Source organism: Branchiostoma belcheri, unplaced genomic scaffold (assembly GCF_001625305.1).
Source record: "Branchiostoma belcheri isolate BF01 breed outbred unplaced genomic scaffold, Haploidv18h27 scaffold87, whole genome shotgun sequence".
In the NCBI taxonomy this organism is placed as follows: Eukaryota; Metazoa; Chordata; class Leptocardii; order Amphioxiformes; family Branchiostomatidae; genus Branchiostoma; species Branchiostoma belcheri.
Genome location: NW_017804542.1, coordinates 1209942 through 1237145, shown reverse-complemented (window position 1 = coordinate 1237145; position 27204 = coordinate 1209942). Strand labels below are relative to the sequence as shown.

Genomic DNA, 27204 nt, shown 5'->3' with positions numbered 1-27204 from the left:
TTTTGCAAGTGACTGAAACATCTAATAACAATTTTCAAAATCTATCCATGCAGTAGCTTGAGTAACAATTCTTTGTGCAAAAATAAAACAGTCTAGTCAAACCCCTTAAGGATTCACTCAAGGATTCTTGACATGGCGTCACTTGGGAAAGTGGGTCACGTCTTATCGAGTATCGGGCGTGTCAGACTCAGACCGATATAACCGCGTGTCAGGCTCGGACCGATATAACCGCGTGTCTGAAGGTTATCACGCTGGAAATTACTGAAGAAATGTCACCGAGGATTCGCTGAACAGCTAGCTCACTTGGTACGGGGAGGCTCGCAGAGACAGGGAAAGCCTGATGGATGTGCAAATCTGAGAGCTGTCAGGGGCATGGGACTTTTCTGATCTGAGAAAACTTTGCTACTCAAACTTTATCAAAAATCAACATGGCAGGCATGTACATGACAGTGTACATCACAATATTATGACAGCCATGTACAAGACATGGTACATCATTGTATTTTGTAGAATCAAGGATACCGACCCCAAAGTCTGTATGTTGCAAACGTTGTCTGATGAGCCTTGCAAAAACTTGCCCAGTGTTCCTATACTGAGTAGTACTTGTCCTGTGTGCATTGTTATAATTGCAGCTTCATAAATATGTAAGAACTACCAGGCTACCCATTGATGGCATTGGGAAGGTCATTACTGACAGAAGCATCTGGGCAAATACTGTGGTTTAAGTTGCTGATGACAAATGGCATTTGACACAACTCTAAGTAATTCAAGTCAAAATTATAACACAACACAGACTGTTAAGTACACAAAAAGTGTAACTTACATAATGTGCAGGCTGAAATGGCAGTTTCCCTGTCCCATGTACATCAAGCATCATGCTTTTATTACTCTCCAAGGCAGCTATAACTCTCTTATAATCAATTAAAAACCTTTTTGCACCTCTAAAAAAAGGAGGCACTTCTGAGTCTTTCCATAAATAATGCATGTCAGTCGGGCAAGTTTGGAGGATCGGATCCCGGATTTACACCAAATTTCACAGATACCAAAATAGCATCAGATAGTACTTTAATTTGATGCCACGAAGCATCAGGAAAGTCCTGAAGGTTCTGAGAAGTGTTCAGTCCTCTTAGATTGAATTAGATGACTAAAGAATTTGTTGGAGCTCTAAGTTTTCATCTGAAAATGTCTATTTACAATGTCTATTTACAGATTTGCACGGACGCCAAAATAACAGCAGACAGCCAATCCTCCTCAACCTGGGGATGATCCAAAAACGTCAGAAGAAGGGAAAAAATCCTGCATTACAGCATTAATTATTAACATCCAGGCCGACTGCCAATTACAGCGCAGATTGCAGGGAGGGAGAAACCTGGACCGACCGGCAAATTAAATGACTGGTCACTGAACACGGCACTTCTCTTTTCCATTTAATTTCCTCACAGAATTTGAGTGGATAATAGCACTGACCAGCGGTCAGTTTGTGAAGTGACCATTAGGGCCACACCAAGTTGATTTGTTGGTTTTCATACTGAAATAAATAATACTGAACTGGTAGATACACATGAAAATTGAGTCTGAATTGAAAGTCTGTACCTCTGTTCATAGTTTCAGGGAGTGGATGCTGTCAGATTCAAGCTTTCCACAAAACCCTCTATTTTCATCTTAACATCTTGCTGAATTTTTCTTCAAAACATCTGAGAACCAAGGAATTGAATTGACTTGGCCTGGGGTTAAAATGTCATACCCTCAATTTGTTTCACCAATCTAGGACAGTCTAGTCCCAATGGGCTCATCAAGAAAGTCTGCACATAGTTTTATAGATGTAGTGAGATTCAAGTTTTCCTCCTTGCCTACAGTTTGCTTGCCTGGGGTGGCCAAACCTATTTTAACTGCCAAGTCTCTTTTGTCCTCTCCTCTCTCCCTATTTGCAAAGAGCCTCTTCAGCTAAAATAAATTTGAACACCGTACTATCAGTTTTCATTTTGCAGTCACGCTGAATTTTTACTTTGAAACACCAGGGATGAGAACCGAGCAATTGGATTGACCCGGCCCGGGGTTAAAAAGTCTCCGGCCAATCCGTTACTCCAATCTAGGCCAGTGCCATCCCAAAGGGCTCATTGAGAAACTCTGTAAACGTACTCAGATTCAAGTCTTCGTCCCAGCCCTCAGTTTTATAGACAGGTGCCCAAACATATTCTAACAGCCGAATCTCTTCCTTCTCTATTTTCAGAGAGTACAAAAGAGACTCAGCAGCTAAAATAGTTTTGGACACCAGTCTGTAAGTTTTCATCATGTCCTCTTGCTCAATTTTTACTACAAAACATCAATGAATTGACCATCAAAGAATTTTTACTACAAAACAAGGAATTGAATTGACCCGGCCCGGGGTTAAAAAGTCTCCGGCCAATCCGTTACTCCAATGTAGGCCAGGCCGGTCCCAGAGGTCTCATCCAGCGCACACCTGACGTGCTATCAGGTCCGGTGAAGTATGGAGTCTCCCAACTGCTCCGCAGGGACACAAGTCTTCCACCCGACGACCGGCTTTAATAATCGCCGCGCTGTAACTGAAATTTGACGCCCACCAAATCTCATCTCCGACCTTCCACAGGATTACTTTACGTAAAGCTTGATATTTGATACCTTGGCCGGAGCAGTTTAATTTGCAGGTTCTCAGGATTGGAAAAGAAATAATGCTGTTCTGGAATGGAAAAAAGTCTGTACCTTCGAACAAACAGTTTCAGTGAAGGAATAAAGTCAGATCAAATTTTTCTCCTAGCCTTCTGTTTTCATCTTCACCCTTTACTACTTTTAACCTTCTCCCTGCTGCCTAACCCCACAACCAATACAAATATGGTGCCGAATGGCTACCTTAGCAGCCTGAAGGCTAATGGCCCTGTCCCTGGTGCGGAAACCATGGTAGTTAGTATCCTTCTCAATGCTGCCTAAACCTTTCTTCTACAAAAAGAAGAATATATTCTTACCTGTTCTGCTTTGGAAAAAAAACACTTCTTGAAAATGTAGGGAGGGAAATCTTTTGTCACATTTTTCTTGATTCTATAAGTTGCTACTGGACTTCAATTATGTAACCTGTGTGTTGTTACATTTTGTCTGACCCAAACATACAAACAAAACAAACAAACTTACCATTCTTGTTTAATGTTAAAAATTTTGATCCAACAACAAAAAAATTCTCTCACCTAGAGCCACGTGACAAGCTTCACTGGGTCAGTCTACTGAGGAAGACCGGAGTGACTGGTCGAAAGCTCTGGGTGAGAGAACTTTTTTGTGTTGGATCAAAAGTTTTAACTTTAAATATGTAACTACCAACACATATGAACTTTCATGCAAACTTACCTTTCGTAACCTTCCAGTTCCACATCTTCGATGATGTCTTCATCTTCAACCTCATCATCATCTTCATCTTCCACCTCAGTATCATCATCATCATCATCGTCGACGGAGGGTGTCGGCTGGTGGTCTGCCTCCGGGGAGCTGAACATCCCGTCGTAACCTTCATCGCTCACCGACCTTGGAACGGGAAGGTCGCGGGGACGCTCTAACCTGTCAGCCTCGACCTTCGTCTTTGCACTCGTGGCGTAAAGGTCCTCTGTAACTGGAGCTGGGGAGGAGGGTATAACATGTTAGAAAGTACAAACATACAAACACACAAACACACAGTCGCACTGGTGGTGTAAAGGTCCTCTGTAACTGGAGCTGTTGAGATGGGATAACAGGTTACATTATGTACACACATACAAACAAACAAACAAACAAACAGTCCTCCATAATAGGAGCTGGTGGGAATAACAGGTTACAACAAACAAGGAAACAAACAATCAAACACACAGTCCTCTGTGACAGGAAACGAAAGCACATAGCAAACTGAATTTGATGCCACAAAGCACCGGCAGCATCATATTCTGTCACTTCTCAAAGCTTATAAAAAGTGTTCACTGAATCTCTAATAATCTCTACTAATTATTATAGATTGAATTTGAGAGTTTATGTTGAAGAATTTCTTGGAACGAAAGTTTTCTTTCATCTGAAAAACAGCAATCGTGCTAGCCACTTGTTCTGCAAACTTCTAAACTTCTTGAGGTAGACTCTAGAGGTACAATCATGCAAATATCGCATTCAAGGCAAACTTCAATGGGATCCTAAATCATGCGGAGAGTGATTTGCAGTGGGACAAAGTTTCCAGCCAGGAAGTGCCATTCTGAACGTGCTATTTGTCTTCTGCCCAAAAGTTGCAGACTCTGCACTTTAGAGGGCAGCAGGAGCGGGAAGGAGACATTACTGTAAACCACGATTTTTTCGCAGTACTTCAGAATCTATATTCTCAGTTTATACGGTCATGTCTGTACTGCAAACTTATCATTACCGTGAACAAATAATATTCACCGACTTTCTTTTTGCTGCACCTGAAACCACGGCAAACGTATTGCTTTGGTGAGAAAGGGTAGAGGTGAGAAAGTCAAACTCTTCAGATATAGTTTTAGATATAGCAATAGTTTTAGACAATTAGATTTCATTATGTACATTTTGAAGTTATTTTACACTCTGTTTCAATGTTCTTTTATGTTGATCGTAACTTGCAATTAGCCTTCAGGCATGGATTTGCAATAAACTTCTCATTGTTCTGGGAATATGTCCATTTTTTTCAGACCGCAAACTTTTGATGCGCAATTTACAGGACTTTAACTTAACATTTAACTGTACAGCAAAATTATCATTACCATGAACAAATAATATTCGCCGACTTTCTTTTTGCTGCACCTCCACCACCGCAAATGTATTGTTCTGCAAATATGTTCATTTTTCTCAGACCGTAAAGTTTTGATACCGCGTTTTCCTGTATCTCTGCCAGGTGACAGGGACGGCCGTGCGATGACGGATGGAGATTATTATCGCCGCGGACGCAGGACAAATTCTCGCATTCTTGTCTCGGGGATGATAATTCCCGCCGGGTCCGAGGATTAATGGTCTTGTGGACAGCCGTGTTCAGATGTGGCCGGCGGGTCATTTATCATACCAAACCTCAGGGTACCAAGTCTCGCAATACACGTACCTTACACTAAAACTCTCGCTCTGTATACATGTTCAACACACGAAAGCTCCATTTTTGTACACTTGCTGGCCAACAAAGGACAGCCCTGTTCAGATGTGGCCGGCGGGTCATTTATCAAACAACACCTCAGGGTACCGAGTCTCGCACTACATGTGTATTTCACTTAAGCTACATTTCTGTATACCTGCTAGTAGTGCTGGCCAATTGGGGACACCAGACGTGCATCACACCAAAGCTCTCTCTCTCTCTCTCTCTCTCTCCCTCCCTCACTCCCTCCCTTTCTCTCTCTCACCCATAGCTAAAGCTACACTTAAGCCACATTTCTGTGTACCTGCTAGCCTGATGGTCAATGAAGGACAAGTCTCACACCAAAGCTGTTTCTCTCTCGCCCTCCTGTTTTGTTCATACCTCTCCAACACTAACCCTAATCCTAAAACACTAACACGCAAAACGCTAATACACAAAACACTAACGTACAAGGCAACAACACATCAACACATTTAGCCCACAAACCTTTATAGTGCTGTATGTCTGAGCTGACCCTTGCCCTCCTGTTCTGTTCGCACCTCTCCAGTGCGATCTTGGCGACCGGCCCCAGCTCCGGTTTGGGCGGCTCGGCGAGGCTGGCTCCCTCGGGCGGAGGCTGCTTCAGCTTCTCCTCGATCCGCGCTATTCTCGTGTTCTCCTCCGGAAGCTGCTTCTCCCACGCCTCCGCGACCTTCGTGTTCGCAGACTTCTCAAGGTCGGCATAGTAATCCAGGAAGCCTTTCCGTTTGGACGAGTAGTTGGAGGTCGTTTCTCTGGACTTCTCCGCGGGCTGGTTCGCGTTTTGGTTTACCGGCGGCGCTTTCGGGGAATCGGCGTCCTTCCGTTTGGACTGCGAGCCCGCGCGGGGGCGCTGAAGCTCGTCCGTAGCAGTGACGTTATTAGTCTGAGTGGTTAGCGTGGGTTCGGGGACCCCCGTGGGGATCCCCATGGAAGACAGGTCGGTGGTGGCGTACTTCTTCCTGCTTTTCCCGCCGCCCGTGGTGGTCGTGTTGGTGCGCGTAGCGGCGTTCATGGCGTCGTTCAGCGACGACTGCAGGTTGAGCGTGTTGGGCGGAACGTTGGAGTTGGTACGGTCCGACTGGTGGATGTCTGCCGTAGTGGACGACATGAGGGCGGAGGGGTTGGGGTGGAGCTGGTACGAGCGGTTGTTTACTGTCTCAACTGGGCCGTTATCTGGAGTAAACAAACAAACAAACAAGTTAGTTCACTGATATTTGGTACGAGCGGTTGTTTACTGTCTCGACTGGGTATTATCTGCAGATAAACAAACAAACAAACAAACAAATAAGTTCCCTGACTGCACTGGTACTGCACTGGAGATCTCTCAAACAATGGAGAAATACTTGCAAACAGTAAACCTGAACTGGAAAGAGATAGACTATCCATGGACCAAACTTGCAGGAACACTCTGACTGCCTCATGTGTCGGAAGACACGAGAGCCCTTAAGTCTGAGTAAGTCTACGATACATGAAACACAGCGTAGCAGATAAATGTTGATGGAGGTTGAATGTTACATGTACTAGATATATAATATCTCCCGACACAGCCAGTATGTTGACTACCAAAACATTAGAAGGAAGGAAACTCTTGGCAGGCCAAGAAGAATCTCTTTTCCATTGACCTACCAACCTGCTGAAAGTATTCACGGATGTGCAGCTATAATACAAGTACATTTCCCATGTCCATAATGTACTGAAAGAAAAAAGACATAAAGCCACAATGTGCCTCTTGGCTATTGCTTGCCATTAGTGGGTTTCTGATGTGAAGATTGGAACCACTTATTCCCCAAATCAAATTAGTGGCCGGGACGGTTGACCAAAAAGAAGTCAGCTACAAAGTCAGCTTCAACCTCACAGGCTAAGCATCAAATAGAAATACAGTCAAACCTGTGCTAGTGAGCTGGTCAGCACCTCTGTATAAGGACCCTTGGTGGTTCTTTAGACGATTTTTCAGTTACATATATCCTGTCTCAAGTGCACCTGTCTTAAGAGACGAGACGTTCTCAGTTCCCTGAGTCTTCTTGGGCAGTTTTAACTATATCGTCTCCACATGCAAGTCTATTCCCCAGTCCCCTGACAGACTTGTTGTAGAGGATGTTGTTCTATCACTCCAAGCTCACTGTTCTTTTACTTACAAACCCTACCTGCTTCTGTGATCATGACCAGACCTGCTTTTCCCAGTCCCCTGAGAGGTCTTCAGGCTGCAGTTTTGACTCTGTTGTCTCCACATGTACATCCAAGTCTAGTTGACTTGTTATACAGGTTGTTTTTATATCCCAGCTCACTTATAAACCCACCTGATTTTCTAAGTCCCGAGTGGTCTGCAGGTTTGAATGTATTGTCTCGATGTCACAATACGCACACATCCAAGTGTATTCAGTCTATCCAGTATCCAGTCCCCTCACAGACTTGTTGTACACAATGTTTTTGTATCATTACTCCCAGCTCACTTGCAAAACCTACCTGATTTTCCCAGTCCCTTGAGTTTCAGTGGTCTTCAGCTCTACAGTTTTGACTCTATTGTCTCCACATGTACATCCAAGTCTATTCCCCAGTCCCCAGACAATGTTGTATGTTGTACAGGATGTTTTTGTATCCCAGCTCACTTACCTTCCCGCTCCCTACAGACCAGCCCTGATGCATGTCTCCCATTTACCCACCCAGCCGTGCTGCTGTCTATGCGGGTGATTACCCACGGCTCCCACCAGTGCCCTTAATGTTTTAAAAGCATTGACCCACGTTCTGGAGTGCAAGTGTCGGTCACTGACCCACTTTGATCCTCCACCAAATCAAAAATTATCGCATCAATTATCAATTAGTATCGCAGATTTCCTTGGCTTTCTCAGATATATTAGACAGTACCCATCGAGATAAAAACTGAAGATTGGGGGAAAACTTATTTCTGACTGCAAATGTATGTATACTCACTCCTTGAAACCAAGATGACAATATACAAGTACCTTGCAGCCTTATGAATGTAAATTCAGACAAGAGGCTGTCCAAGGTTTTCAAGATGTATGTAAACATTGTCTTGTTCTTCTTGATGATGATAAAGATGATTTTAAACCAGATTTTTCTATATCAAAAGTGTGTCAAATCTACAGAGAAGCATGACTTTCCTTCTGTTATGAAGAAGACAAAAAAATACTATCATGAATTTTTCATGGATTGTGGCTGTGCCGCTTTAGTTTTGGCTTCCTGACAGAATTGTCCTGAACATTTTTGGGATGAACAGTTCTTTGATAAGAGAGAAAATGAACTGTTGATCCCCCAAACCCCCCACACAGAGTGCAAACATTATCCATCCACAATACTAAACCCCTTCACGCAATCCTCACCATAATTCACTGGACAATACAATTGGTAGAGATACATCAAAGAGAATATAAAAAACCCGTAGTCAATATAAATACATCGCCTGCTTATTTCTGTCAGTGAAATCCCTCCTGACATCCTCTCAGAAACAAGCCAAACAAATCTTCCCAATCCAGGGCAAATCATAGTGATTTTTCTATCGATTCATCCCCACTGAACATCAGAGCTGATCCTCTGATAGCCGGCTGTCACACGGCCTTTTGTCCACGAGTCGTTCACAAACCAATTTAAAATTCCGGGTCGGGTTTTTTCCCGGTGACCCTTTTGTTTGGATTCCTGGAATTAAATACAGAAAGTACAGAGAGCAGTCCCGACTGAATGAACATGTTCTGAGGGAATAAACGCCACATGACAGCTAAATTGTCCTTGTTAGAGTAGAAGTCTGGAGTGTAATTATGATGTTTTATCGGTGAAGGTCAGACACCCAGGTACGACATTATCTGATGCAAAATAAATCAAGCATCTCGATAAAACCTCAGGAGTCAGAATTTTCAGACAGCATCCATTATCTTTCATCAGTGACTGACTAAATTCTCTGAGGATTCAGATGTTTCAGATAGCTATCCTTCATTTGAGACTGAGAATGTCATCCAGAGAGATCTATTAAAATACAACGTCACCCTTGGGTTGTTGACCCACATTTCATAAACCTGAGTTACAGTTTTTGCTTAACTAGATAGTGAATGAGTGAGTGAGTGAGAGAATGAGTGATTTAGTGAGAGAATGAGTGATTTAGTGAGAGCATGAGTGATTTAGTGAATGATTGAGCAAGCTGTTGTACTGACCTGCACAGCTCTTCCTTGATTGTGTCTTACGATGGAATAAGTGAGTGAGTGAGTGAGTGAGTGAGTGAGTGAGTGTGTGTGTGTGTGTGTCTGAGTGAGCAAGCTACCTAGATAAAATTAAAAAACTAAAACTAAAACTGTTGTAGTACAGTGGCCCTTGCAAATCTGATAAAAATCTTCTTTCCACATCTAGTGAAAGGGTTAAATCTTTGAAACAATCCCTTTGGTTCTATTTTGGAACCTCTGAGATGCTCCCCCTGTGACAAACTGCCTCAATATCCCCATGTTCTCCCCACACCTGAACCCAATGGCAGGAGTGACAGAATCAATGAAAACTGCACAGAACGACACAAAACTGACCTAACAATAAACCAGCAACACTGAGAAAAGCCAATAGAACCAACATCTACTTTTCCTTGCATGGTTAAAAAAGAAGTCTTGTTTGTGTTAGATGACAGTTTATTTTTTAAAAAAATTGGAAACGTGAGGCTTGATTTCATAATGTGGTAGAAACAGAGTACATGAACACTAACAGTATAAGATACAGAGGTTTCTTTACTAAAGCTGATAGAACCAACATGTACTTTTCTTTGCATGGTTAAAATAGCATTCTCCCTAATGTTAGACAGCAGTTAATTTCAGAACAAAATACTTTGAATGCCAGGCTTGTTTGATGATTCTAGAATGTGGAATTAACTGAACACATGTAGCTGACTGCCAGTATAAGATACAGAGGTTTAATAAATGAATCTGATAAAACCAACATGTACTTTTCTTTGGTTAATAAAAGCATTATCACTTGTGTTAGATGATGTTTAATTTCAGCACAACAGGTTGCTAAAATGCTGAAATGTTGATGATGGAGGAATACAGTAGAAACAGAATACATGAACTGTAGCTGAATGAAATACAGAATGAAATACAGAATGAAATACAGAGGTTTAATGAGAAAAATTGATAGAACTAACAAGTACTTTGAACTGTTCAAAAACCATACTTACTTGTGCTAGATGCTGGTTGACTTTAGTACAACAGGATTAAAATTCTGGGCTTGTTTGAAGATTCAAGAAGTTGCTCCGAACAGAATACATAAACTGTAGCTGACAGCCAGAATAACCTACAGAGGTTTATTGCTACATTTCATGCATCTCAGCAGCAATATTGAACTGCATAGTCTAAGTCATGCTCGAGAGGGAAGGAATCAGGAACAAAGTCATTGAACCCTCGGCGATCAGAGATGGGGGCATTGACCTGCAGAGCTCGCAATTCATTTTTGGTGCAACCAATTTTTCGTAAATTTTTTGGGCACCATATAGAATAAAATAAGTAGAATGTCAGCAAAAACTAATTATGTTCCATTTCTAAAGAAAAGTAGTACAAGAATGATCTCATTATTTTTCTGACACTTATATGTTAAGAATGTGTTGTACTATTATGGAGTTAACATCTTGACATACACTGGTGCACCAGTTCCAGCCCTGAAGAGTCATTGAACCCTCCGCGATCAGAGATGGGGGCATCGACCTTTCTGATCAACAAATCTGATGGGGCGGACACAAGGCATTTCACAAGGGACCAGAAGAGGAAATTACCTTACTCATACACCAAAAATTACTCAAGCAACAGGATATGATTTTGGAAACGGTCAGACATTTCATGTAACATCCACTACCTTTCGTCAGTGAAGCTGGAGACTTGTAAAAAAAAAAGCAGGTTTATAAGTATGAACTATCGATTAATATGCAAATAAGTGACAACAAATTTTTTTCCAACATCTGACAATTTCCAAAATCATATCCAGTTGCTTGAGTAACTGTATTTTTGGCGTATCTTTTTACCTGGATATCTAACCTTCACCGATGGGAAGGGATAAGGAACAGAGTCATTGAACCCTCCACGATCAGAGCTGAGTTCATTGACCTGTCTGATCAACCATTCTGCAGATCTGATGCGGCAGTCACAAGGAACATAAAGAGGAAATGACTTTGCTCATATATCTACTCACATCAGTTCCTGAAGCACACACTAACGCCATATCAAACTGGGAGCCGCATCGAATCAGTTCAAATCTGTCTGAACTTGCCTCCAAGGTTAACACAGCAATAAACCCAGCTGTCAGGGTTATCATATCTCCTGACTGCTTCTCAATGTGTTGGACGTTTCTTTACTGTTCAGGACAGTCATTTCCACAGCTCACAGCACAGCATGAAAACTACACCAAACCACATGAAACTGACCAAACAACAAACCATCAACACTGAAAAATGCTGACAGAACCAACATGTACCTTTCCTTGCATGTTTAAAAAGCATCCTTGCTGGTGTTAGATGATAGTTTAAAAACTTTGAAATGCTGGGCTTGAAATGCTAGTGTTGGATGTTTCTTTATTGCTTAGCACTGCCATTTCTACAGCTGAATAACAACCACCAGGGTTTCAGCACCAAGGACATGTCCATGTGCCATTTCCACTAATGGAGTAGCTTCACTTCTCGATGTGTTGGATGTTTTTTACTGCTCAGGACAGTCATTAACTCTTCTTATGTTGGTTATCAAATTGGTTACGGAACATTTATTTCCACAACTCAAAGAATTGAGTGACTAACCACCATGGTTTCAGTACAAGGAAATGCTTAATGTACCATTTTTACCAACGGAATAGCACAATATACATTCCACAACTCAAAGCACTCAATAACGACCACCAGCATTTCAGACCAAGTTCATGTCCACAAACTGACTTTAAAAGAGTTTTAAGCCTGCTTCCTAACTCTGTAACCAATACCACTTTGATACTTTAGCATTTTGAAGGTTAAGTAAAAACCACTCACCATCTCTGTAGATGTCATATCCTCTCCATCGACTTCCCATGATGCACTGCTGCCTACTGGCTAGGACCTGCACATGGGCACAGAAATGGAGGTACAGGTTAGTTCAGTGTTTAAAAACATGTCAAACATTAAACACACAACTTAGTCATGTTCTTGTGGCAATCTCGCCGCAAAGCACCACTGAAAGGACAAAATGTAAGCAAGGGAAGAGAAGTACTGGCTATGTAAAAGAAAATAAAGAAAGTATCCTGTGTTCTGCCAACCTGATGAAATTATATTTAGATAAAACACACAAGTTTCACCCAACAGTCTCCCCAACTATGGAGTTAAACCCTAATGCCACGGTTGGAAATATCCTCTACAAAGTCGATTAAGGTTAGACATCCAGGTAATGAGAAGGACACAAAAAAAATAGTCAGTCAGTCACTGACAAAAAGTAGTGGATGCTACTTGAAACATCTGACAGTTTTTAAAATCTATCCAGTTGCTTGAACTGTTTCCTCGTGAAACCCACTTACAACCTTCAATTTGCATAAAAAGGGCAATGGCAAAACATTATGAACAACTTTGCAGACTCTGTATTCTGCATCAGACAGTCTGTGCAGCTATAGATGAATATTTGAAGCCCCTTGATGGTGAGTACAGACCACAGGCTCACAACTGACCATGGCAAAATCCCCGGGTAATGTTGGGCAGCCTTCCCTGAACCCTGCTGCCGTGACTGAAATAAGCACAGCCAAAAATCAAAACGGAGTCACAGTCTATCCGGCTACAGCAGTACCAGGAAATTCTCAGGTTTAGAATGAACTATCACCAAATAGACCAAACAAGGCTCAAAATTTTCATCCTAGACCTCCAATTTGCAGAAAAAACTTTGATATTGTTCAAAAAAATATTGGTGGAAAAACCTTAAAAGCTAAAAAAAAATGCCCTGTATCATGAACTATAATCAGAAAAAGAGTACAGTGTCACACATGATAGGTGTGGCTGCATGCAGCTAACTGTGGTGTCCATTTGCCTGCCCTACTATGGCCTTTTTAGGAAATCTGTGCTGGCTGGTTGGTATGAGTGACCTCTGACCTTACCCTGTACAGGCTGGTGACTCATGCGGGAGGGGGGCAGCAGGAGATGGAAAATTAAGACTGACCTCTGGTCAGGCGACAACAAGTTAATCTGTTGGTTCTGTGAAAAAAATGCTAAACTGGACCCATAAAAACAGGATCTGTACGTTAAGTCTGTAAAGACAAACCTGTCCAAGAAGACCATTCAAGGGACCAATGAAATCTGGTCTGTGTGGACGGGTGGCCACTTACTGCTTGTGTCAATGAAAAAAATTATCAAAGGGACTACCAAAAAGTGGTCACATTCCCAGGTGGTCCTTATATAGAGGTGGTCACTTGTAGGTTTGACTGTACCTTGAAGAATACAATTTCAGGGAATAAATATCCTCCAAACCCTCTGTTTTCATCTTGTCCTTTCTTTCTATGATTTTAACTACAAAACGTCTGTGAAACAAAGAACTAACCCTGTGTGGCCTGACCAGGGATGTAGATGTGGTGAATCATTAAAACAACTTCTCCTGCTCTGCCTCATCAATTACCCATCATGCACCAGCCTGCCCATCTATGGTCTCATTTCAGAGATTCCAACAGGGCTGATGCAGAACAAGCTTCTAGCAATACATAAATCAAACAACTGGATATATTCTCTGAGGAATCAACTTAAAGTGGATGTCTAATCATCATAGACATATCAAGGTTCTTGCAGGCACTCAGTGTTTTCCTTGTCATCTCAACTTCAGCTACAGGTCCACAGTACTGGTGTCTTGGTGTGCTAGTACTTCAATCAAAATTTTCACCTATAGCTATATCTGTCTAAATGTAGGAAGGGCTGGGATGTTTATGCCTCTTATGCAAGATTACATTATGAACCAGAACAATGGATACTGGCTAGAACACCTATTGACCAAAAACAGCCAAGATTCAAACTCTTGGGAAGAACAGTTGCTAACCACTGGACAACCACAGTTAAGGAGAAGACTTGTAGGTCAGCAAGATTGAACTGGGAGCAACATGATGGTTTAAACATGGCCCTTGATAAAACTGCTTCTAGATTAAAAGTCATAACCAGCGCAAGAAGTGCCACAGTAGATATAGAGGGTCACCATCCACTGGAAAGCCACAGTTAAGGGGAAGGCCTGTAGGTCATCAAGATTGCACTGGGAACAACAAAATGGTTCAAACCTTTCCTGGTTCTAGATTAACTCATAACTGGGGCAAGTAGTGTCACAGAAGAACATGGAGGGTCACCATACACTGGAAAACCACAGTTAAGGTTGAATTAAAGATAGTAGTGGGGACAAAATGATGGTACCAACATGCCCTGGTTCTAGATGAAAAGTCATAACTGGGGCAAGCAAAATGCCACAAAAGAACATGCAGGGTCACCATCCATTGGAAAACCACAGTTAAGGTTGAATTAAAGATAGGAGTGGGGACAAAATGATGGTTCAAACATGCTCTGGTTCTAGATGAAAAGTCATAACTGGGGCACACAGTGTCACAGTAAAACATAGAACATCCTGACCCCAATCTCAGAGTCCCAACATTTGGTTGAGTCAGGGCAATGCTATGGAGGGCAAGCACACCACTGCAGCCACAAAACTCATCAAAACCTGATTGGAATTTTTCTGCTGACTCCAGCAGATTTCTCTGAGAGAAGATTGACAGGCAGGTTATATGATTGACATGTGGGTACAAAGGTCAACGTAATTACAGCGATTGGCCAGAGCACGGGGGACCAATGTGTCCTGTGGTTGGCTAATGAGATATGGAATGCTGTCCCTAGCTTGTTGGTATATGACTCATGCATACCTTTACATGTGCTTTCCAACACAGAAGGCCACAAAACCCACATAATTATACAAGAACAAGTGAGTCATAAACAGTTGGGGCTTCTAGGAATGGCTTAATAATGATTGAATAATCTCATTACAGCAATGACTGTTGATAGCTGAGAAAAACAAACCAGGTATGAGGTTTACTCTTGTTTGTTTTAAATCTGCATGTAAAAATATTCAGAAATACTAGTACAATATCTTTGACTCTGGTTAGCATGTGGTGAGATGATGAGACATCTGCAAAATAAACTGCTGTAAAATTGTTAACCTTAGAAAACTAGTAAATCAAATGAGTCAGATTTTTACACTTAGTAGTAATTATAAGTAAGATGCTTCTGCCTACAGGCTACTATATGCAATGTTTTCACAAAATATCAACTTTGCAAGCAAGTCTAACCCTCGGAAGACGGGGAACAACAGACGATAAACTGGACAGTGAGTGAGTGTGAGTAAGTATGAGCTGCAAAGGGCTAAAAACATTTGTCCAAAGTGCAATATTTAGTCCAAAATTAATCTGTTGGGTGTTCACTACATGTATGTTTTACAAACAAACCTTTCATTCATTCATGAAGTATAAACTTTTCAAAACATTTGACACAAAGTCCAGGTATGGCTGCCCAGCTCCCCATGCAGGCCTGAGCTGCCCACCTAAGTGGTGTGTGACCCAAAACTGTACCCCTGACTGTGGGGAGATTAAAGTAAAACATTTACTGAGCCCTGCACAGATGAGTGGCTGAAGCTGTGCACAGATGAGTGGCTGAAGCTGTGCACAGATGAGTGGCTGAAGCTGTGCACAGATGAGTGGCTGAAGCTGTGCACAGATGAGTGGCTGAAGCTGTGCACAGATGAGTGGCTGAAGCTGTGCACAGATGAGTGGCTGAAGCTGTGATAACCACAGGAGCATCCATCACAGCTGACCCCGGATGTCAGCAGGGAGATGTACAACCTCTAATCTACACTACATGCCATTAACCTGCAGTACAGCCAGTACTTGGACAGTGCATCGGTAGAACATACTGCACTTGCTTGAAACCCAGAATGTATTGTGCATAGCACTTCTACATAACCTATAATATAATATTGTAAGCTCTAATCTAACCAACCTGACATTAACCTGCAGTGGAGCCAGTACTCAGGACAATGTACTGTGCAAAACCATGGTTTCTGTCCATTACATAACATCTCTATTCCTGCACAATATTTGAAAACTACAGGCAAGTGTTGAATGCTACACTGCGCCTATGGCTTTCACTAGCTATAGGACTGATGAATGGATGAATGTACAAGATATCAACCTTAGGTACACGAATACAACCTTAAACAAGATGTTCTGAAGAAGTACTATGCTCATTACGTTCAGGATTTCACGCAGGCACAGTACGTTTTGCTGACGTGCATGTCCGTACCTTGATTTTCACCTTGACTTCTTACTGACTTTTCCATGAATAGAATACTGAGAAGAGTTTTGGAGATGTGTTTGTTACCACGAGGTAAGATCAATACCTGAGATGTGACAAAGCGTCGTTTGGCTTTATTTCCCACCTTCCTGATGGGAATGATGAAATCAGATCTTCTCTAACATCTCACACAAATTGCTCTTCCAATACCAATTCTGCCCCCACAGGGTTCCTGTACAGAGGTGTCGGTCAGGCATCTTTACTGTTATTTCATTAACACCTCAGGCATCGTAGTTGTAAAGTTCAAGCTTTGTTCTAACACAAGAAAGGATCTCACTGTCAATTTTTGGTTGATCTTGTGTTGGAACAAAGCTTGAACTTTACAACTATGGATTCTACCAACACAGATGAGCTTTCATTCAAACTGAAGGCCCCCTTAAACTCAATGGTGATCACTGAGTGACCATTGAGCAGGTAAAATTGCATTTGTACATGTGACCCTTGATTTTGTGATAGGAAGACGATGCACAATATTCTCTCTCCCTTTTCATCTATTTCTTAGTCTAATTATTTCACCGTTGAGGCACAGAAAATCTGAGTACCACTTTTCCCTTCTTAGTTTTCTGTTTTTCTTAGTATTTCAAATAGTGTCACAAAATTACTCTATGCATATTTTCTCTCACATTGTATCTGTTAAGAAAATAATGATGAGTTGCTTACAATAAAAAGTTAGGATGCAAACCAAGGAGCACAATTATGCACCAAGATTATGGTAGAAGTAAAAAAATTCCTCTTAATATTCATGATAAACTGGAGAACAGTTCTGAAGTGAGAACCGTGTGAGTTCACACAACTTGTAAACCACCCGAGTGTTTCACTTCAGCGGAACATTAGTGCGGGATCGATGCCGTTTTCATATAACCATCGCACCCGTAATTGGGCATCTCTTCATCTGTGATGGGCCGGCCTAAATACCTCCACTCTCACAGGAGTGCCTGGAGGGGGTAGTTAGGCCACACAAACTCAGTTTGTCGGTTCTAGGATTGTTAAATATCATGCTGAATGGGAGGATCTCTCTCTCTAATCAAAATGAAAACAAAGTCTGAAGGGAAAGTCTGTATTTTTGTACAATCACACAGTTTCAGGGAATGAATATGGTCAGATTGAAGTTTTTTCCTCACAGAATTACATGATGGCAATAGTCACCACTACTTCAGCACCAGGGACAGGACCACTCTTCAACAACAACAACTTTTCCATAGCATATAGCCATGTGTAGAATAGGCAATAGTAACCATAATATCAGCACCAGGAACAGGACCACACTTCAAAACAACTTTTCCATAGCAATGTTTGGAATGACACAAACACCAAAGCACCCTTATGCATGATTTATCCCCCCAGAGTTCCTGAGTACCCAGCTAGGTTAGCAGGATGTTTACAACTGGAGGGACTGACTCTGTGGTGACCCCAATTTCAAGCCTTGGTGGTTCTGAGATGCACGACTGAACAGTTATTACTAAAGACCACTGCCCTCTCATACTGTCAAGTATGCTAAGCAGGGATTTACTTCTTGTCTTGCCTTACTAGAGAACATTATGTGACACCTGAAGCTATTTTTCAAAAGAATACCTACTGTAAGTTGACTGTACTGCAACACTTACAATATTTCACATTGTCTATCTAAAAAAATCTATTCTGAAATATTCCCACCAACTGAATCCCTCTTTGCTCTCAAACATCAAGTTGTTTTTCTCTGTGAAAACATCAATACAGATAAATGCCCGCCCTCATTACCCTTGATGCCCTAATAAGGATCATTTATTCGCAGAAATTTACTGATCAATGATCAACTGAGATCAATGAATCCTACTACTGTAAAAACAGGTTAACGTGATATATTTTTTAAACATTTTTTCTAGGCTCCGTAGCAGGCTTATAGAACTGGGGGTTTGGTGGTCTTTTTGGCTGTTTTCTGATTAGCCCAGTTCAAAAAACGGGGGTAATTCAACCAGGCCGGCTATGTTGTCTATATGCAATCAGAAAATAGCAACATATAGCTCCCAAAGACCATGAAGACCCCCAAACCCCCAGTTTTTGGCATGCTATGGAGGCTATATCTTTCCAAAGTTTTTGGTAAGAAGCGAGATTTGACCTGGCCTGAAACGGTAACTCTGACCTGCTCCAGTTCTGATAACGCATCTGATTATCAGAACTGTCCGGCAAATTGAGACCATCCATCAAAAGTGCATTTAAATTGACAGGGAAAATTAACTGATCCTTCCAAAACATACATCATCAGAAACCAACCCTCAAACCAGTAATGAGAAAAACCCGGGAAGAAATCCCACCGGACAGGCTGGCAACTTTTCACTGAACCTAGAACTGAAAATGATATCTTCAATTTTCAACTTTCCACTGCTTCTATGACTGAAAATGAGGATCATAGCAGCTTCACCTTTCAACTTTCCACTATTTCTATAAGTAAAAATGATATTCATACCCATACATGTAGCTTCAGTGCTCAACTATTCATTGTTTACAATACTGAAAATGATATTCATGGCTTAATCATACCTTTAAGTAACTGACCTATTGCTCTATCCACACATCACCAATGTACTAGTACATATACCTGCACTCCTATGATTTATATGTACTCAAGATTGATAGAAACAAACTACATGTACTCCATGAACAGTTGAAATGAAAAAAAAGACATATCCACAACTATTGAATCCTACCTTATGTTAGTAGTAACTGAACTGATGTTCCAACCACACATCAGAAATGTACCTGAATTCCAATAGGTATGCTACCAGCTCTCCTGCTGTAGACACCAGAGAAAAGAGCATTCCGTGCTCACAGCGGCAACAGAAACTACACCTCTGGCTCCCCATCTCTTAGGACACATAAACTGTAAGGCTGAGAGATTACTAGTATCCTTTCTTCACAATTGTAGAGTACTATGATCAAGTTAAAAATAACAGAACCATTGCTCTATCCACATATCAAAAAAATGTACCTGCATTCCTATGCAAAGAGTGTTCTCTGCTCACAGCGGCAACAGAAATGATACCTCGAGCTCCCCCTCTCTAAGGACACATAAACTGTACAGCCCACAGGTATCCCTGCACAACAGTTGTCCTACAGATACACACACCAGTGTGTCACACTGATCTGAATATGAGCCCTCCTACCGGGCTGGTGACAGGCTAACTCAATTAGCACCCCCCTCTATGGGGTATTGCATGTATAGAACGTACGTTGCCATGGCGATGTTCCGTTCCCATGACGGCGCCGTGACCACCGGGACTCGTCAAACTGACAAGACGTCAACACTCCATCGCCAGCTATCGTGACGGTTGACAGCTGACGTCAGAGCTACTGTAACTCTGGATTTTTTTTCATGGTAATTTTATGTCCACTGTTTTTATGGTCAACTCTGTATGGTGAGATTGTCACTACCGTTATAAAATCATTTGTCTTCCCCCCCTCTTGCAACCACAGTGAAGATTAAGTTCTGATAACATATCCATTTTCTTTTTTCTTTTTCTTTTTTATTCAGAAACAAAGTGATGATTACAAATGAAAAGACATGGACTAAGTGGCTGCGAATCCATTTTCTTCAGACTGAAATTTTGGTACCATGAAGGCAACATGAATCATAATTATACTAAATTCCATTGTGACATCCTCACATCACATATGTTTGAAAGCAAAACAACACTGTAAATCATGTTTAGTGCTTTTACTGTCCTTGCTGTTATAAAAACCTCTTGACTGCAATATTTGTGGCCACAAGTTTTATGTTTCTGTTGTTTCTTGTATGAATTTATATCAAGTTAATTACTGTTACAATTATCAGTGAACTTAAACAAATTAAACTCTTGTGTTTTTGGTGTCACTAGCCAGATTGTGGCCATTTGGATACTGGAAAACATAAAGGGAAACATTAATTATTTATTTATCCACTTTCCGTTTGGTATGTTGTCTTGGTCTGCTCATCTGTACCTTCATTGTTTTCCTGAACAAAGCATCAACAAAGGAACTGTAAGTGATCCTGTCTCTTGCATGCTAATGAGAGATAAAAGTGACAAATTCTTCCACCAAAGACATAAATTTCATGCTAGTAGCATAAAAACAGCAGTTACATGACCCCTAACATAAATGCCGCTTGCTTCAGATTTACAGTCGAGCTTACAGAATGTAAATTTCCTGCTACACTATCTTCATGTGCAGGGCTCGAAATTTATGTTTGGAAATAGGTGCACTGGTCCACCGAACCTAAAAAATTAGGTGCACAAAATTTTTTTTGGGTGCACCATATAAAACAAAACCTTTTAATTACAGAATCTTACTGCTCCTCTTCTTGCTTGAATCTGAAATGGGAGCTGACTACAAAATCTTACTCTTAAAGTACTACAGCAAAGATTTTATTACTTTTCTGATGCTTAGATGCCAAGAATATCCTGCATACAATTATTCAATATGTACAAAAATACCTACAAGAATATTTGGGTGCACTGGTGCACCCACAGAAAAAAATGGGTGCACAGCTCCAAATCTGGGTGCACTAAGGTGCACATGCACCCAGTATTTCCAGCCTGATAATGTATCTTCCTTGCCACACTATCTTCATGTGTATAACTTATGAGACAACCTTTCCCTCGGGATCTTTCATGTCAGCCATCTTTTCTCATCTCACTTTTGGCTCGAGTGATTCACTCTCCAAAACAAATCAGACCATAAATTTCGGGGGCCACCTTCCCCTGTGTTCCATCCGCAGCTATTGTCTACGGCTCCATTTGTCAAAACTTGAGGTGAATTGTAATAATTCCTCCTGTTGTAACGCATTAATCTAAGAATTTATCAAATTTCAAGATGCTTGAGCCCTTCATCTATTTCAATAGTGCAGTTGTACATGACTAATAGTCCTGTATTACATTTGCCTAACAGCACCCAAGTCTTCTTTTTAACATTATGATATCAGCAAAACAGCAGCACAAGAGCATACAGAATCACATAAATACTGGTATTTCAGCAAAATACATGCAGTCTAAACGTCATGCTTTCGAAATTACAAAGGGAGCAGCCTTGCAGTAAGTCATTTCCAATCCATAGTGACGCACTTCTTTCTCAAGATAAGCTACCAAACTCATACCTGTGTTTAAACTATACAAAATCACATAATAACTGTATTTTTCTATAATGAATACTGTGTCTGAGCCAGAATTTACATGTCACAAAAGCAAAATCCTTGCTGTTTAGGCATTTGCAACCCACACACATACACAGTGACGCACTTCTTTAAGGTAAGATAAACTACCAGAATTATGGATTTATCATTTATAAGAATATATAAAACCACATAATAACTGGTATTTTTCCTTAATACATACGGTGCCAGCACCAGAATTTTGACATCACAAAACACAAATCCTAGCCGTAAGCCTTTTCCTGACACATACACCGTCACATCCTAAGATAAGCTACCCAAACTATATTACAAGAATATACAAAATCATACAATGACTGGTATTTTCCATTAAAAATACTGTGCTACACCAGAATTTCAGCGTCACAAAACAGAAATCCTGGTGGTAAGCCATTTCCAGACACATATACTTTTATACACTATGATAATCTACCAAAACTTTTATAAGAATATACAAAATCATACAATGAGTGGTATTTTCCTTTACAAATACTGTATAAGCACCAGAAGCACCAGAATTTCAGCGTCACAAAACAGAAATCCTGGCAGGAAGCCATCTATAGTATAAGGCCCACAAGTCTTGTGACGCACGTCTTCTAACAAACTGCTGAACCATCGCTCTTCTAAAGCAGCCTCCAGGTTAACTTTGCACATTTGCCTGCCTCGTATCCAGGTGTTTATGACTTCACTTCGCTTCGATGGGAGCCATAAAAAAGTATGACAAAACATGTACAGAGCAGCTGAACAAGTTACTGTAGTTCACTTTGTCTTTACGGTAGTGAAATTTCACATTCTGAGAAAAATGGACATTCACAAGTTAAGTTTAACACTTTTTTTTCTTCTTTTTTTTTATGTTGCTGCACTGTCGTATGCCTCACCAGTGGGTTTATCAGTTGGGGAATTTTGGCCCTTAGTTCATAATCTACACAATTTATACCATTCCTAGAGATTATATAGTTGGATTCTGGTTTTCCTTTAAAAAATCGAGAACCAAGGAAAGGAATTGGTGAGGCCTTACAATGACGGAACACCAATAAAATGGGTGAAATCGTGTCTGAATATCAGATGATACACTCTCCTCTCAGACATGGTGTGTTCCTGACAGGTTCCCTCCCAATCTGCTGCAATTTCCTGGTCTGGGAATATTGTACTCTGAATAGTTCCATGCCTGAATGGGTTAGGGTTAGGATCAGGTACAGTTCTGGATAGTCTCTATTGCATTCAGAACCGTGCCTGTCTAGTTCTACGTCTGAATGGGTTAGGGTTAGGATCAGGTATGGTTCTAGATACTGCCTCTATCGTATCTGAAACGATGCTTGTCTGGTTCTATGCCTGAATGGGTTAAGAGTTAGGATCAAGCACGGATGTGGATAGTCAAATGCCACCGATAATTGTACATGCTCTTCAATTTTATTCACATACTAGTTTTCCTCTATTTTCACGTTTGGCAAAAAATTATTGAGAACTGTGAAAAACAAAATAAGAATTGGTATGGCCTACGTCACAACTGCAATAAAAGTTACCCACAGTTTCCTGTTGTCATAAAGATGCAAAATTTACATCTATTATTTCGAACCCTGCTGATTGTATCGCAGTAAGTTTCCACTTCATTTCTCAAGACAATTTCCTGTTCTCACGTCTGACTCACCCGACAACAGCAGCAGCTATGATCCCTGTCAGAGTTCTCATCCATGCGTGCGACACAAAACCATTAAAGTTATTTTTGTAGCTTATCAAATCATCCGGAATGGGTTACGTCAATGGAGAAGGTCTAATGGCCCGAAAAACAAAAATTACCGGCTAATATGAGGTTTGGCAACGTTACAACTGTCAAAACAACCTGACATAAATATTTCAATATTAGATGGCGGAAAGAGATAGAGAAGATCTAAATAAGGACATTCCATTTATTTTTCTATAGTTTCTTGCAATGAATTATTGAATGAATGAGTGAGTGAATGAATGAATGAATGAATAAATGAATGAATGAATGAATGTATGTATGGATGGATGAATGAATGGATGAATTGGTGAATGAATGGATGAATGAATGAATGACATGCATTGAAGCACAGTCTGAAGAAAAAAGTCTGCATCTTGGTACAGTGAGTGATCTTGGTACAGATTCAGGGAGTAAATATACAGCAGTCAGATGCAAGTTTTCCTCCCATCCCTCATCTGGAAATTTTCACTGGACTGAAAACCGATAAAATAAATTGGTGTGGCCCAAGGATAACATATCGCACTGCCAAGTTAATGCCTATAAAGGGTGCTCATAAATATGCAAATGAGCCGCCTAAGTGAATTATAGCACCAGCAATTGGCGGGCCGGCTATAAATAACCAGGTTTATGGGATGTTTTGGTAATCCCATAATATTCCTTTCCTCCTTTATGAGCGGTTGGTATTATCCTGGAATTAAATTTAAACATCTAATATGTTACAGGTTTCTAAACTGTTGATCCAAGATGGCCGCCGCAACGACCTCTACTAAAGCACAAAGGTCAAATCCATTAGATTTGCTTAAAGTGCCTTTTTTTCACCCGTTTTCAACCTAAATCAAGGTCAGCTGTCTAAACTACTGCACCAAAATGGCCGCCACAATGCCCTCTAAACCAAAGAATGAAGGTCACGTGCATCAGATTTGCATCTTTTCCATCCTTTTATGACCTAAATCAAGGTCACCTGACCAAAAACAACCTGTAAACTGTTGCTTCAAGATGGCTGCCCTCTACCAAAACATGAATCATATTTGCTTTGCATTTTTTCATCAAGCTGTATTTTGCTCTGCCTTCTTTTTCATCCTTTTTCCACCTAAATCAAGGTCAAATGATCAAAAGCTACATGTAGCTACCAGTAACAATATTCTACATATTTTAGTGATACTGTCTAAAATAACATTCTATTTCCCCTGATGGAATTTCTATCTACTGTCCATTTGGGTGAGGTTTAGCTTATTTATGTGGTTTTGCGACTGAAAATGAAGCCAAAATCTGGTTACCGGCATTCCATTCCGACCAAAATGACTTTATCACAAATGTCAAAACCGAAAAAAACGTGCAAAGAAATCCAATACTCTCCACGTGATACGCATTTACAATAATAAATCTGTGACTGGACGGATCGCGCATCGCCCAAACTGCGAAAGGACCCCTAAATCTCCGGCAGCGGCGTAAATCAGGACATTCCAAGGGCCGGAAATTTCCCACATTCCAGGCTGGAATGAGGGGCGGCTGTCAGGAATCACTGCCCAGACCGTACGTTACTCCCTAAGTGTGCTACATGGGTTCAGTGGGCGGCACCCACAATACAGGCCAGATGACCTTCCATCCACAGTAATACATGGCACAGGCAGGGCTTGAATAGCTCTGAACATGAGAAGTCATACGTTACACACAGAAGTGCCAATTATGGGACCCTGGCGTATCCAGAACTCTGCCTATTTTATTCTGTGCCTGAATGGGTAAGGGTTAGGGTAAGGCACAGTTCTGGATAGTCTACGCGTATCCAAGAACATAAATTTGCCCCAGGCACAGTTCTGGATACCTGTAGTCTATCCTGTAGTGTCCAGGACTGTGTGTAAACATGGTTCTGGTTCTGGATACAACAGTATCATTATCTGACCTTCCATCCACAGTAATACATGGCACAGGCAGGGCCAATTATGGGCCCCTGGTGTATCCAGAACCATGCCTATCTAGTCCTGTATATGCCTGAATGGGTAAGAATGACAGGCACAGTTCTATATAGTCACTATCGTAAAAATGATCATGCCTATCTAGTTCTATGGCTGAATGGGTTAGGGTTAGGATCAGGCACTGTTCTGGAAAGTCTCTCGCAGTGTATCCAAGAACATAAATTTGCCCTAGGCACGGTTCTGGGTACCCCTGGACACCTATCAAGGACCCTGCCTGAGCATGGCTCTGGATAAAACACTTTGCATATCCAAGGATGTCGGTTTGAATGGGATACGGTTCTGGATAGGCAAGGACTATCCAGAACCGTTCTGGATGAAGCATGATTCTGGATACAACAGTATCTGACCTCTGCAGTAATACATGGCAAAGACAGCACCTGAATAGCCCCGTACATGAGCAGCGATACGTTACACAGAGAACTGCCGATCCTGTGGCCCTGCAGGCTGAGATAATGCCTGGTTATTTATGGCAGCTGGCAGCAGTAATGAGAGTCCAGTGGTCATTCCGATGTGGGGGACAGAAGACTGGGGCTCCTGTGGGGGTATGCTATATCCTGAAACATGCTTTATCCGGATCCGTACTTTATCCTGAACCAATTTCTCCATCCGGAATGGTGCTTAACCAGAACTGTGCATTATCCGGAACCATGCATGGTTCTGGATTTGTGTGTACTATCCAGAACTGTGTCCAGAGCATGGTTCTGTATGATGCACTATTCTGGATAGTCTCCACAAGTCCAGAACCGTGCCTGAGGCAAACCTTAGGTCTAGGGAATGCAAAGACTATCCAGAACCGTGGCTGATCCTAACTCAAACTCATTCAGGCATAGAACTAGATAGGCACGGTTCTGCATACAATATATACCCAGTAAATACAGAGGCCTGTCCATGGTGCTGAACATGGAGTCACTCTTGTTCTCTGCGTGAATGGTGAGATAACTGTAGACACAAATGTAGCAGTAACATGTTTTCATTTTGTGTCAGTATGTGTGTTCATTTACCATGTAGACTGTTATATTTATGACTCTATCTTGTATAATCTTAACCCTGTAAGATTTATAGGCCATCAGGCTAAAGGGTATTTCAATAAATGACAATAAAAGAGAAGTGCTAATGAATCAATAGGAATTCATTACCCTTTTCTGCCCATATTTTCCTTTCGTGTGATTATGTGTGTTCGTTTACAAAATAATCATTCTGTTATGATTTTATGTATGTTTTTATATTGTGTAATCTGAACCCATTAAGATTGTGCAAAAGGATATCTTAATAAAGACAATAAAGAAAACAGTCCCAAAGAAGCAATAGGAATCCATTACCCTTTTCTGCCTACATTTTCATTTGTGTAATTATGTGTGTTCATTTACAAAATAATCCGTTATGATTATATGTATATAATGTATGTTTTTATTTTGTGTAATCTAATATCTTAATAAATAAAGAGAATATAGAGAAGAGTTCCAATGCAGCAATAGGAATTCATTACCCTTTTTCAGCCTGTTCAGACCTGATTGCCATGGAACATTTTATCCCCCACGGATGTTTTTAATGTCAGGCTCTCACCCCATCCCCCGTACCAAATTGGTTACCCTTTCCTGTGTTTTGTTTCCAATTAGTTTTTGGCTGGTGATGATGGAGGTAATTTGTGGCACAGGCTCCGAGTTAATGAACTTGATAGAGTAGGAGCTAATCTGGGGAGTTCATGCATGAAGTACAAAAAATGTAAGTTGGTCCTCAATACTCATAGGCAATTCAGACTATACTACTGGATAAAATACTGTAACAGAGATTACTATGAAACATCCATCACTCTTACGCCAAAAAGCAGTTACTCATTACAAGCAACTGGATATGATTTTGGAAACAGACGTTTCAGCTAGTATACTAGCT

General features: G+C 41.1%; 1 protein-coding gene across 1 annotated transcript in view; it reads right to left on the bottom strand.

Moving 5' to 3' along the window:
• The window catches only part of LOC109487263 (amyloid beta A4 precursor protein-binding family B member 2-like), a 121567-nt gene that overhangs the window by 57163 nt on the left and 37200 nt on the right, over positions 1 to 27204 (bottom strand). Inside the window, exons 2-4 of the mRNA XM_019791242.1 lie at positions 12105 to 12171; positions 5582 to 6289; positions 3355 to 3619 (exon numbers count right to left, since the gene is read on the bottom strand). Of these exons, the coding sequence (XP_019646801.1) occupies positions 3355 to 3619; positions 5582 to 6289; positions 12105 to 12144 (1013 nt within the window). The 5' untranslated portion in view covers positions 12145 to 12171. The remainder of the gene's footprint in view (positions 1 to 3354; positions 3620 to 5581; positions 6290 to 12104; positions 12172 to 27204) is intronic.